This window comes from Odontesthes bonariensis, chromosome 24 (genome assembly GCF_027942865.1).
Source record: "Odontesthes bonariensis isolate fOdoBon6 chromosome 24, fOdoBon6.hap1, whole genome shotgun sequence".
Lineage (NCBI taxonomy): Eukaryota > Metazoa > Chordata > Actinopteri > Atheriniformes > Atherinopsidae > Odontesthes > Odontesthes bonariensis.
Genome location: NC_134529.1, coordinates 12,624,236 through 12,637,538, shown reverse-complemented (window position 1 = coordinate 12,637,538; position 13,303 = coordinate 12,624,236). Strand labels below are relative to the sequence as shown.

General features: G+C 42.8%; 1 protein-coding gene across 2 annotated transcripts in view; it reads right to left on the bottom strand.

Moving 5' to 3' along the window:
• syne1a (spectrin repeat containing, nuclear envelope 1a) overlaps nucleotides 1–13,303 on the bottom strand; it is a 113,652-nt gene that overhangs the window by 7,494 nt on the left and 92,855 nt on the right. For both annotated transcript variants that reach the window (XM_075459619.1, XM_075459620.1), the window contains 18 exons: nucleotides 12,174–12,356; nucleotides 11,906–12,052; nucleotides 11,604–11,758; nucleotides 11,015–11,162; nucleotides 10,838–10,932; nucleotides 10,495–10,735; nucleotides 10,128–10,322; nucleotides 8,863–8,988; nucleotides 7,514–7,669; nucleotides 6,545–6,703; nucleotides 6,241–6,407; nucleotides 3,169–3,331; nucleotides 2,337–2,524; nucleotides 1,975–2,125; nucleotides 1,294–1,476; nucleotides 978–1,115; nucleotides 595–786; nucleotides 138–456 (listed from right to left, as the gene is read on the bottom strand). In XM_075459619.1, the coding sequence (XP_075315734.1) occupies nucleotides 138–456; nucleotides 595–786; nucleotides 978–1,115; nucleotides 1,294–1,476; nucleotides 1,975–2,125; nucleotides 2,337–2,524; nucleotides 3,169–3,331; nucleotides 6,241–6,407; nucleotides 6,545–6,703; nucleotides 7,514–7,669; nucleotides 8,863–8,988; nucleotides 10,128–10,322; nucleotides 10,495–10,735; nucleotides 10,838–10,932; nucleotides 11,015–11,162; nucleotides 11,604–11,758; nucleotides 11,906–12,052; nucleotides 12,174–12,356 (3,106 nt within the window). The remainder of the gene's footprint in view (nucleotides 1–137; nucleotides 457–594; nucleotides 787–977; nucleotides 1,116–1,293; nucleotides 1,477–1,974; nucleotides 2,126–2,336; nucleotides 2,525–3,168; nucleotides 3,332–6,240; nucleotides 6,408–6,544; nucleotides 6,704–7,513; nucleotides 7,670–8,862; nucleotides 8,989–10,127; nucleotides 10,323–10,494; nucleotides 10,736–10,837; nucleotides 10,933–11,014; nucleotides 11,163–11,603; nucleotides 11,759–11,905; nucleotides 12,053–12,173; nucleotides 12,357–13,303) is intronic.

Sequence of the window (13,303 nt, the reverse complement as noted above, 5' to 3'; positions counted from 1 at the left end):
GAAATGAGCACCAAATCACATGATCCTATCAAGGTGTTTGGGAATTATTTACTCTTGAAATAACAATTAAATCCACAAGAAATTAGAAAATGAATAAGTAAATCATCCACTGTTCACACAGTGAAAGTTGGACCAACCTGACAGCACTGTGGCAGCTGTCCTCAGATACTCATCCTCCTCCACTTGCCCTCTGCTCCTCTCCCCACTGCCTCTTCCTCCAGGACTCTCCAGGCCTCTACTCAGGTCATAGTCATGGTCCCACTCTAAGGGGATCGAGTCCACGCTGGCTGGGGTGTCTCTGCCTGAACGGTCGGCCCGGATGAGGGCGGTCGGGCCCGAGGCAGTTCGGCTAGATGTCCGTGGTGCAGAGGAGTCGCCCCACTGCAGCTCGGAGAGATCTCCACCTTCTTCCATGTCTAGCTCTCTGTCTGAACCGTCAAGCTCATCGTCCACCAGCTGGGAGAGGGATGGAGAAGAAGTTAACAGAAAAGCAGAAAGGAAGGAAAAAAGGTGTAGCACACCTTGACATTTCCAGTGGATGAATATTCTTGTTATTATTAGAAATTCATCTGGACTGTGTGTATCTTCACTCACAGGCAGTCGTGTGAGCTTCTTGAAATATCTGTCCACTCGTCCAAACACCTCCTGACAGTATCTCTGCAGCTCTTCAAGCTCCTCCTCGATCACAGCAGCGTCCAGAGGTTCGCTTTTCTCAATCAGAGCTTCGCCCTGCCTGAACACCAGCTCAATCTTTGCGGTGTTCAGATAGATCTCCTGCTGGAACGCCTGCATTTAACACATATCAATCCGTTTATATGTATTTTCATTTTTCCCTAAAGACTATGGAATTATGTAGCCAATTAAGTAACATCAGAGTCCCATCACAGTTAAGTCAGCTCAATTTTCAATTTTAAGTGGTGCAATGAAGAAAAAACAGAAAACAAATTCAAATATATAAACATGATATCTTTTCTTACCCGGAGCTGTTTAATTTTGGCCTGTACATCACACTCAGAGAAGTGCTCTATGTTGGTTAACTGGAGATCCATCTCAGTGAGCCAGACCAGGATGCTGTCTCGTGCCGTCTCAAATTCCTCCCTCTGGCTAATGAAGTGCTGTGTAAAGAGGTACAGACAAACAACTCCGCTTTGTTCATTTCCTTCATATTTTTAAAAATAAGTAGCTTATTCTTAATAAAAAGTAATAAGCTGATACATAAAATAAAAACATCCTCAACTGAAAACTAATCTCAAAACCTCAGAATCATTAAGACAGCAGCTTCGTCTATGCTACCTTGAGTCTGCGCAGGATTGCAGCCACCCTCTTCTGCAGGTTATCCCACCGCCTATTCCCATCATGCACCATCTCTCTGAGACGACAGGAAGCGTCTGTGCGGTTCTCCCGGGCCAGACGACGGTACTGCTTGTTGATGAGCTCCAGCTGGGTCAGGCATTCCTGCACCTGACGCTGGAAGGCCTGTGACAAAACGCACGCATTCACACATTACGGCTCTTGATAGAGCATATATCAACATTTTGCCTCTGTCTTTTCATATACACTCACAAAGAGGTCATTTTACAAAACAAAGACTTAATCAGACTATGAAGTCAGGAGCAAAATGAATACATTTTGATTTATCCTGTTCAGATAAGCATTAACAGTCATTTAACATTTAACTTGAATTCATTTTCTAGCCAGGCAAAGCAAAGCAGATGGCCATAGCCTAGGCCAGATATTTAGTTAGCAAGAATGTGCACGTGCACAGTGATGGACTGCAGCAGCTGAGCAGACCAGTGCAAACAAGTTTCAGCGACACGACCCTCCCCCCTTTCTGTTTCCACTGTGCTGCAGTAACTGTCTTTCTAGAGTTGTCTTTATTTTCTTTAAGTTTTTGCACAACTATTCAGCTATGTAAATGTGCAAAGTCACTGTAAATGTAGCCGTCTTTGACACCTCAGTGTCAAAAGGACACACCTCAAACTTCTTGAGCTCCTCTTTAGCAACGGTATAAAGAACTCCAGAGGAGTTGGGTAGAGCTGCCGTTTTTTCTGAGGCCTTCAGCCAGTCCTCAAACCTGGAGTAATCATCCAGAAACTTCTGCCACAACCTCCATGTCTCCTCAATCCTGCTCAGAAACAAAGTAATAAAAAAATGAGGGAAGCACACACTGGTTTCTAAAAGATAAGTTTAAGATGTGCACACATAATTATGTTAGTGGTACCAATCACAGTAACAACAGCATGCTTCGAAAGCTAATCAAATACATTTTTGAAAACTGTCTTGAGGACTGGATGTTGCCACCAGTTTGCTGTAATGTGAATTTAGGAGATACTGACTTGAGCCTCCTCTCCATGGACATGGCACAGATGTTTCTCCAGCGTCTGTCCAGCCCTCTGGTGGCCTGCTGGATTGAGTCGCACTCGGTCTCTGTCGAGCAGGCATCGCAGTCGTGCAGTAGGACTTCACACAAGTTCAACACTGAAGCCACACCTGTGCTGTGTTTTTCTATGTCCCGCTGCAGCTCCTGCAAAACATGCAGAGCGACGACTTATATTTTTGCAGCACTTGAAAGTTGTGTTAAGCAGCATTTTGCATTTCTCAGCCTGGTTCCGCACGATGCTCTTTACGTTTAATGACAGAAAACAAGCTCTTTTTATGCCATAAATTCATCCAAAACAAATGTCCCTTAAGAGTGTACACCCCGCTGAACTACAGTAAACCCTCGTGTAAGATAACGCTGCAGCTCCAGAGATGAAGGAGGTCAGTGAGGTCTCAGAGTGGAGCCCGGATTTAGAGCAGCATCTTGGCAGCAGGACATCTACTGACACCTACTATGAGCTGACTTTAAACAAACAGCCAGAGATGAGTACATGAGTCATGCTTTGATTTCCTCATGTGTTTCAGTGTCCCTCATTTTCCACACTGTTGTTTGAGTCATGTGGTCCATAACTTGGCAGAAAAATACATACAACACGAAAATGCACATCGGTTTGTGTTTGTGAAAATGCACACAGTATGTGTGCAAGAAAGGAGACGGATATTACCACATACTTCTGCAAAACCTTTAACTGTTTAACACTTCTTTAACAGAGAATGGAATAGGGTTTAATGACATCGTTAATATATTTCGCTTGTGTAGCCCAGGACAGTGCGTGTGCGGTTCCCTGCCTGCTGTTGGTTGAGTTTCCTCTGAATCTCCTGGTCGTCACAGGTGTCGTAGACGATGGGCCTGGAGAGCTCGGTCTCGATGTGAGAGAGCCACGAACGCAGGCCGCTCATGTTTTTGTCTAACTGCTGCACCGCCACCAGGGTCTCCCGCAACTTCTTCACCCTGGTGCAGGAACAAAGTCAGAGAGAAAGGTGGTGTCAACACACGGGACAACTACAGCATAAACAGTAAGTAAGAGAAATATGTCAAGAGACAGTAAATAGGTTTGCTCTGTTAGAAAACACTCAACTTACAAATGAAGTCAAACTGATGTATACTTTAGCTGATGTTAGTGTTATAAGGCATGACAATTTGATAAAATGCATAAAAATGTTTAAACATTTTCATAGAATTTACTTTTCATTTAATCAACCAATAATAATATTCACTATAGAAGCTGCATAATGTAAGGAAAGAATACAGAAAACAACACTTCAGTGTAGGAGCCTCACACAAAGCCATATTTAAGTCAATTTATACTATTAACATGGAACAAAACAGAATAAATATAATCTACAAGAAGAAAAGTAAGGTGAGTATGAGAAGTTGGGTTTCACATTTGAGCTAATGTTTTTGTTGGAAGTGATGAGACCTCATTTTGGATCTCTAAGTGCCACTTATTTTCAAACAATGGCAACATGAAAACTATGTTAGCCAACCACAAAGTTTTACAACAGTTTGTTCACTCTGCAACACCGTGTTTCACCCTGCAAAGCAAAGTAACTTTCATCGTCTTACGAAGAAGATTTTGTAAGAATTAATACTGCAGGACTTCATCTTTGCAAAAAAGAAACTGAAGCTCATAATCTTCTGAGTACGGGTACATTTGGGAAGTCTTTTAGGTGTTTCATAAGACTGACTGTGCTGTTTCAAGGAAGATGTGCTCTGTTGTTTTGTGCATTTCATTCTGCATCGTGTCTCAAAATTCTTGAACCCACTGTGAAATCTCACAGTGCAACACACAGCATGATACAGCAGCTTGATTACAGTACAGGGAAATATGCACACGCAACCACTGTGAGCACCAAAGGGAAAATGATCCAAATCAGAAAACATTTGCTTTAACCTGCTGTAACAGCTGCACAGCTCCACCAGACCCAGTCAGATATAATGAGAGTCAAATAGTGATGTTTTTCTCACGCTAACAACAGCACTCCTGCATTTGTTGTAGTTGTCTTGCACTCTCAGCAGTGTGATGGAAATATAAACAGGTTAAAATGCCATATCAGCTCTCATCGTGAGGCTAACATGACAACCGCTCAAACACAAACTGTTTGTGGGGCAGGAAAAGACTTAAAACAACTTAAAATTCTGTAGTCCACAACATAATGAATTGGAATGAGAAAAAGTAGCATTGCCTGAGCAAAGTTTAAGTGTCTAATTAGATTTTTTGAAATACAGTAGATTGTTACATTAGACACCATCTTAAACAGGTTCAGCATAACTTCAGAAAATCATCCTGCCTGTTGACATCGCAGTCGCATTCCGGCAGATCATCCTCACTCGGACATCCTGCCATATTATCCTTCCCTAAATCCCAAACCATGGGGGTGTGCGGAATTCCCAAAGACGACGTTAACGTCAGGAAGCGTTATTGTGTCGATCCCAACACTCCTCTCTTTCCTGTGTGAGCTCCACATGGGACTCTTCCTAAACTCTGCCTACACAGAGAGGGAGGGGCAGCAGGTCGTGCTGGGGTGGCACAACTGTGACTTATCAACTGTTGCTCGCCAAGGTTAAAAAAGAGAACCCTAACAGGCCTGTGTGTCTGCGTGTGTTTGTGTGTGTGTGTGCGTGAGTGCCTCAGAGTGACAAGTGCGCCTGTTTCTAAAAAAAGACTTACAGTCAGAGGCATGTGCTGAAGAGCTGGACCATGTCGGAATATCAGACATTGAATGCACACAGAGGGAGTGTGAACCTAAGCAAATGCTGCATGCTCCATGCATGTTCGTGCATTTTAATGGACACTGCACAACAAGTTGTAAAGTTTCCCGATAAAAAATGTTTGCAGAAGGACATTTGTATCCACAGTTAAAAGTGACAAATTCCAGAGAAAAATGGAAACAAAACTTGAAATCATGAGGTGTTCCTCTCACTCGACAAAAGCAGCAAACCAAGTCTCCTTGTTGTGTTTTTAGTAAAGGGAGGATATAAAATACAAGGAGAGTGCAGCTGCTTGTATGAGGTCAGAAACAGTCCTGCCCTCCTTTCCTCCTCCAGTAAAGTCCCAGAGGGCAACAGCCGGAAGATAGCCGAGGAGGGCAGCTGGGATAGTTGGAGGCAAAGTTTAGGTCAGGTCGATTCACAGCAAAGAAAGTTTAGTTCATCTTTTCCACACTATCCATATAAAAAGCATTATAAATACAATGAATTTTACAAACATTAGGGCATTTTGGAGGAAATCAGTCCGTATACAACAGACTCCAACTCTAGTGGATAAAAGCATCCAAAGTGCTAAAAATTCACAAAGGAAGAAGGTCAAAGGCCAAAAGAAACGTGATCTGTCTCCACTTGGTGTGCAGCTCTCAGGAAATGCCTCAGCAACATTTTGGGAAAATGTATTCCCCTTAGGTCAATATATGCCACCACCGTCCTGCCTTATAGGGCTGATCATTTGTGGGATGTATAAGCTCATGCGGACACACAGAGCTAAGTATGCAGCTTTTGGTCTAAATTGTCAGCAATTAAGTCATCACAGTTTTCCTACTGACCATATGCTGACTTTTCCAAAACAGCCCAACGCCACACTCTCAATAGTTGTTGTAATTTTTTCTTTAAACACGTTATAGTTTTATATTCTTCCAACTGATAATAACCCCAATCTGTGGTATTCACAACTATTCTTTCATCAGTCTGAACTCTTTCAACCATCCCTTTGAGACAGCTTAGAACACATTCGCTGATCAATGTTCTGGTTTGGCATCCTCTAGGTTGCCAGCTTGCTCCATCCATTTTCAGAGAAACGGCACAAACTCTGCTCTCACGCAACACTCTCTTCTCTTTACGCAATCCAAAGAGTCTTTCACACCCACCTGGCTGCAATGAGGTCCAGCAGGTGTTGCCAGCGCTCGCTGACTTTGTTGAGTTTGTGCTGGATCTCGGCCGCCTTGCTGTCTTGGCTGGCCCTGGCCAGGCGCTCGCCCATCACCTGCAGCTGCTGCTTGTTCACCTGAGCTACACTGATCTCCTCTTGGTAGTCCTGGAGGATAAACACAGAGCAGGTTAATGCAGGGAGGTGTCTGTGTGATGCACAGCGTATTACATCTTTGACATTTGAATATGCTTTGACGGCATATTTCAGATGCATTTCTGTAAAGACTGGGTCGATGAAATTACCTTGCGTAGCTTTTCAATCATCTCCTCAATACTGATGTCCCCATTCTGAGAGACTTTGCTCTCCATCTGTGTGAGCCACTCGCATAGTTCCTTGTTCTTCTCATTGAAAACAGCCCACTCATTCAACTTCTCGCTAACCTGCTGCCTTCGCAGGGAAAGCTGAGGGGACAAAAGGAAAGACAGGGATTTATGCCCATTCTTTGACAGAAGACAAGGGAAAAAGAGAAGGATGATAAGGAGAATATGAAAAGAAAGTGGGAGCAATGCATCAAAGAATGATAAAAGAATACAACTGACTGAGATGGCACAGTCTATGCTAAAATCAGGTCAGGCAAAAACAAGCAAACAAAAAAAAAACTCCCTCGGGTTACAACCACAATACACCAATGCTTTGATAATTCTTCTATGCTCTAACAATCTTAACCAAACACCTCATCCCTGTGACACAAAGCTCACAATATCACTACTGGTGCTGTGACGCCTGCTGTGTTCACCCTGAAGATGGAAAGTTAGCACAGCCGAACTCTCACTCTATCAAATGCGCAACAGCTGTCTGCATTTTCTATCTCCAGAAATGTCCAGTTCTATATAAGATATATTTATATAATATGTGTTATATATAAAGTAAAGGAAGAAAAGCCTGGACTGCCAACGTGGTGTTGGATGCACTTCAGGAGGAGTCTTCTGTGGCAGAGAATGACTACCTTTGGTTTCGATTTTGTAATCTTGCAGACAAGATATGTGCAGAAAAACTAATTTGAAACACTGAGGGGATAGTAAAAATGATAAATTCAGAAATTATTGAACTTATTTTTGTCCCTTGTGGTTGCCTATCCTAAATTGAACATGCAAAAGGGAGGCGACTGAGAAGACAAAATCATAAAACAATCTAAAATAATTTAAAAAGAAAACTTTTGAGTTATTACAGGAGAAAGGATAATGAAAGGCACGAGTGTTGTGTGTATCTACCTGGTGGCTAATCTCCTCCCACTGGCGCTGTAACAGCTGGAGTCGCTCCTGTAGGACTGTGATGTCATCTGTACTGACCACACCCTCCAAGGAATCCCTCAGCAGGAGCAAGGGAGTGAAGTCATCAGTCCAGCCTTCCACACTGCTCTCCAACTCCTGCATCCATAGCAAGAAGTGATGTAGAAAAACAGACAAGCAACATACTACCTTGACTGTAGAGACAGAAACTAGCCTGTCAGGAGGGATTCATTCCCTCATAACCACCAGCCACAGTCAGAGAGAACAGGATTCCCACAGAGCAACCAAGCTCAGCTGCAGCTGCTTCACAACATGAAATGGTGACAAAAAGCAAAGTGACAAACTGACAAATGTTACAGCACCGCAGGTTGCAAAAAGTCAGATTTCTGCTCTGTGCGAGAATTAGATGTTGGTTTTCTGAAACGGCACAAAAATCACCAAAAACCCCCGAAAACTCAGTCTATGAAGAAAAAAACATTAAAAAATCCCTCTCCATTCAAGGGTAAATGCAGAATGAGGCAAAAGAGGCATCTAACCTTGCATCTACTCTTCGCTCGTCACTGTGACGACTCCGCTGTGGTGTAATCATTTGTGGACCCAAAGAGTGTCTCCATTACGCAACGCGCACACGAAAGGAAACACACAGACGCCTGCACACATGAATACACCCCCTCGCCAAACAGGGATGCTCGCTCTCTTTCTCATGCGCACGCAATCTCTCTTTCACCCTCCCCACCCCCTCTCTCTTCAGCTGATGTTATGTGCAGCTACACACGGTCATCTTCCTTCCCCTCCCCCTTCCCCTCCCCAAGGAGGACGTGCCATGCATGTAACATGACTGCATCATATAGTGTCCAATGGTTAACAAGAGCTCAAAGAGAAAATAATGTTCATTTTTGCACAAACATTTGATGATTTCTTAATGTGCAAATAAAGAAACTGCCTCTTTACTTAGACAATTTGAGAACACATCATATGTAGATCAAATTCTACCAAGCATCATCTGAAAATAGACAACATAAATGCTACATCCCTTAAGGAAAATGGAACTGGTCAAAATGCTCGATGAGGTCACACAACCGCAAACAGATGGTTAAATTGTCCTTTATTTTGGCTACAGCTGCTGATCTGTCTGTTTATCTGTTTGCCCCCATGGAGAGATTAAAGAGGCAATAAGAGGACAAGTCTTAGTCTTTGGGTGTGTGTTTTTCTGTGTGAATGTGAACGAGAGAAGTAGAGAGGCAGATAAAGGGGGAGGATGCAAAACAAAAAAGCACTTGCACAGAAAAAATTTTGAATTTGTATGTGTGTATTTGTTATATTCTGCTCACCTTGCATCTGATTTGCTCTGAGTGTAGCTCTTCGTGATGATCTGGCAGCGGCACAGACAGCTTTCTCTTAAAGGCCCTCAGCTTCTCTAGTGACATATCTATGCCCTTCTCGCATCTCTCCCAGTTCTACACAAACACACACCGTGAAAATTAGAGCAGAAAACACACACACAGACCATCTCATGCACGGAGGACTTGCTATAAATAATTTCTGCTGCTTTAGAGGCGGCATCAGCAGAGTACACGGTCATAAACGGACACACCTACACACAGAAACAAAAATCGACTCAAGGCTGAGGTCACATCACTTATAGGAAACCACAGTGAGAGCGAGTGACACAGTACAAATCCAGCAACCGAAAGAGAGAATTAGGGGAGGTCAATCAGAAAAGAAAGAGGTTCTGCTCCAAGTGGAATGGATTACAGCTATGTTTAGTGTCCAGTTCAGGAAAAAAACATGGTCATATTTGGTAAGAAGTGCAGCAGAGTAGCATACCTGAAGCGAGAGTCATAGGAAAGGAATAACAAAAGCAGGACAGCTGCAACAGCTGTTTATGTGCAAGCCAAAGAGAAACAATAGCAATTGAGACCGAAGAAGAAAGAAATTATTATGAAGTCCTAAAGACCGTCTTTTTAACTGCGTCATTCAATGATGCACTATTGTATCTTGCTAGGTTAAAATCATCACAGCCGACTGCAGTGTGTGATGTTTGTGTGTTTATCTGAACGTGTGTCCTTGGCTGGCATCTTGTTAGCTATGGGCATTTGTGTGTGTGTAGAGACGTTTTGCTGTTTTAACAAAGGCAGAGCAGTGCACCATCCCTTTACTTCACCTCCTTTCAGGACTTTGGGTGCAGTGTTGCATAATTCATGCCATAACCTGGCTTTACTGTCCTACTTATACGACCAGGTAGGCGCGTTAAAAGCTCAGATGGGTAAATGCCCTTCAGCACCCCTCATAGCACCTCCACACTGCGGCATGTTGGATAAACAACGAGCCTGCAACATCGGAGCACAGGCAAAGCTTTCTAAACCTTAAACAGGACGTCCAGTAGTGCAGCTCTATTTGGTAGGAATCTTTCAGCTTAAAAAAAAACTCCCACTGTGAAGTAAAGAATAAATGAAATTGAGATAAAATACCTTAGCATAAGACAACGAGTTAGAATAATAAGAGTAAAATAAAAAAAGGCATTGCAGAATGTAAAAGAAAGCATATCAAGACTATACAGAATGAGGCTATATTGTTATTCTGTCTGAAATCTGACCTTGAGCAAACCGTGCAGCTCCCTCCTCTGCTGGTCCAAGCGGTGGTGGGCGTGCCTCCACCTGTCCTGAATCTCCATGAGCTCCGTCTGCAGCGTGGACTCAGCCCTGGCATCAGCTGACAGCAGCAGGCTCCTGCCGGCCTCCACGGTGAGGATGTAGACTCCTTGTTGCCTTTGAAGCACTCGCTCCCTCAGCTGGAGGAGCAAAGACACAGACAGAGGGCAGAGCGGGTACAGGTTTACTATGGGATTCTAGGGTTGGACACAGAAGGGTTTTTTAGATTTAAAGAAATGTGTGAGTGTTAGTGATTATACCCACGCACAACCAAATCAACTATAGCAAATCTGGTATTTTGCTGAAGCTTACCTGTATCTGACCTAACAGATTTCTGGCCTGCTGCAGTGCCACTGGATCTCCTGGCTGATGTAAATCTGGATCACGGGTCACTTCTTGTAGCCACCGTCGCAGCTTCTCTGCCATCTCCTGATAGTTCTGCCACTGGCGGACCAGACTATCAATGATGCCTCTCCGCTGCTGAGCCCGTCTCACCACACATTGCCACTGATTGCTCAGTAAGGCCAGATTCACGCTGAAGTCATCACTGTTCCTGCGATGAGAGTCAGAATAGGATGTTAGCAGCTCACAAATGGACGCATAGGTAAAATAAATGTATAAAGCAGAATATGTATAAGTTTTTTGAGGAGTTAACCTGTCATCCACTTGTCCCTGGTCCAACAAACGATGCCCATCGCTGATGATGGAATAAAGAATCTGCTGCCTGCTGAACATCTCCGCCTGGAACAGCTGCAAGTGCACATGTATGAATTAAAAACTACACTTAATCAAGACAAAAAAATTATGCATGGACACACAGTGACTCTCTGACCTCATGGTCTCTCTGTTGCTCCAGCAGACTCTGGTTGTTGCCTGAGATCTCAGCACCCAACTTCTGTTCAGTCTGAGACAGGAAATCCATCCAGGACTCACATTTCTGGAGGAAACTCTGCTGCTGGAGCAACACTGACTGCAGTTTACTGGAGACAGACAGAGACAACATTAGAATCATTCTCATCTGCAAGAAAACAAGAGTGTCCTGACAACCTCATTCCAACTTTAGCAATACATTAAACATTTAGCAGAAGCCATTATTCTGCTAATATTGACATTCTTTAAGATTTTTTCTTAATCACAATCTAAGTTACTATCACACGGTCAAACAAAATATGCCTAATTGTTATATCGTGATCAAAAAACTGAGTTTAAACTCCATAATTCAAAAGGTCTCAAGGTTGTTTAGACATAGCTTAAACATTTTTATCAAACTGACAATGCAGGTTTGGTGTATCAAGAAGAAAAAAAGAATTTGTGCAAATAAGTGGTTTCCAACATCTGTTTTTGTAGGTGTTGGACTGTAGTGCATGATGTTGCAGCTTGCAGTGCTACTACAAACAGGTGCAATGGTAGGTTTCCTTTACCTGAATCTCTCAGTGAGGTGAGCAGTGTGAGATGCCCAGGCTCTGTTGAGATTTTGGAGTCGTTTAACATCCCTGTCACTGACCGGTAGCCGGTACACCAACTCATTAACACGTTCCAGGTCTGGAGATAGACTGCTCAGCTTCAGCAGGTGAACCTGGAAAAAGATTATTTAATATTTTCAGGGGGGCATTCGAAGGAACAAACTTGAAATCGAATAATTTAATTATTTTGCACAGACACATAAAAGATCCAGCTGTTCAAACAGAGAATAGAATAACAGCTGGGAGAGCAGTATTTGTACCTTGAGTTTTTCCATACGTGACTGCACCACAGTTAGCTCTGGTGAACTGACTGGGTCAGCCTCCTTCAGCGCCTCCTCAGCCTCCTCAGCCTTACAGATCAGTGTGTCCAGCTGCTCTCTGAATCCCTCACAGGCCTGAGATCCAGACTACAAACAGACAAACAGAGTGAAAAGAAAGGGGATGGATTATATACTCATCTTTTCTTATAAATTGGGGTACATTTAAATTTAAACTATATATACACAGCAACAATCCCAGCTGTCCTACCTGCAGTAATTCTTGCTGCCTGTGAAGGGCGTGCTTGAGTGTTGCTAGGCGATGAGTGAGTGACAGGTGGTCAAACTGGAGCGATGCGGAGGAGGAGGCGTCAACTTGGTTCCTCAGCTGTTCCCCTAATGCGTGCAGCTGTTGGAGGGACTCCTGCACCGAGTCTTGGTCACTGAGGCATTCCTGAAGTGATATCAAAGAGGAAAACATCACTGGGTGTGTGCAGACTCTGCAGGCATGTAAACTACAATCTAACCCTGTGGGATTACATGTGGAATCCTGCAGCGCTCCATTTGAGGTCCTCTTTGAAGACAGTTTTTTTCCCAGTGACATCTGCACTAACTGCTCTATTTAGCTGACTAAATTCATATTTTTTTCTTTTTATCTGACAAGGACCTGGAAACAGTTATCCGTGCATTTATTTCCTATCATTTGGACTATTGTAACTCACTGTATGTTTGTTCTTTGTTTTTGAACCACTCTTTCCACTTACAGGTCTTTATTGCATTTGTTTCTTTCACTCACTCAATCTTGCCCCGGTATTGGTCATTTTCACATCAGATTTAAAGACTCATCTTTTTCCTCCTGCTTTTAGTTTTGTCTGATGCATCACTTTTGTCAAGTTGATGCTTTTTTTTTTACTTAGCAGACTGCTTTTATATGTTAATGAATTAGTGGAAGCTTTTATTTGATCTATATTTCTATCATCAGATGTTGTCTTTTAAACTTGTTTTACTTGTATTTTATTGATTGATTTGATTGTTTTTGTTTTTTACTCTATAATGTCATAAAATAAGAGTTTTGAGGATAAAAAAGAGAAGCTTTCTGACATTCAAGTTAATGTTAAAGATGCATTTGACCTTTATCCAGTAAGTTTTGAGGAGTTCCATTTGTTAAAGGGTGGTACAGTTTTCCAAAACCCAAAGATTTTATAGTCCACAAGGAGGTAATGAAATGATCTACTCTGTGAGTTTTGGTCAGCAAAGAGGACAGTGTTAAACAGGCCATGCAACAAGCACTGAATTTTTAGCCACTTTGTCTGGCAACAGTTTGCATCAGTGATCCCCAGTCAAAACTAACAGTCTGCTTACAGTATTAATACCATGTGTCTCTTGACATTATCATCCGAC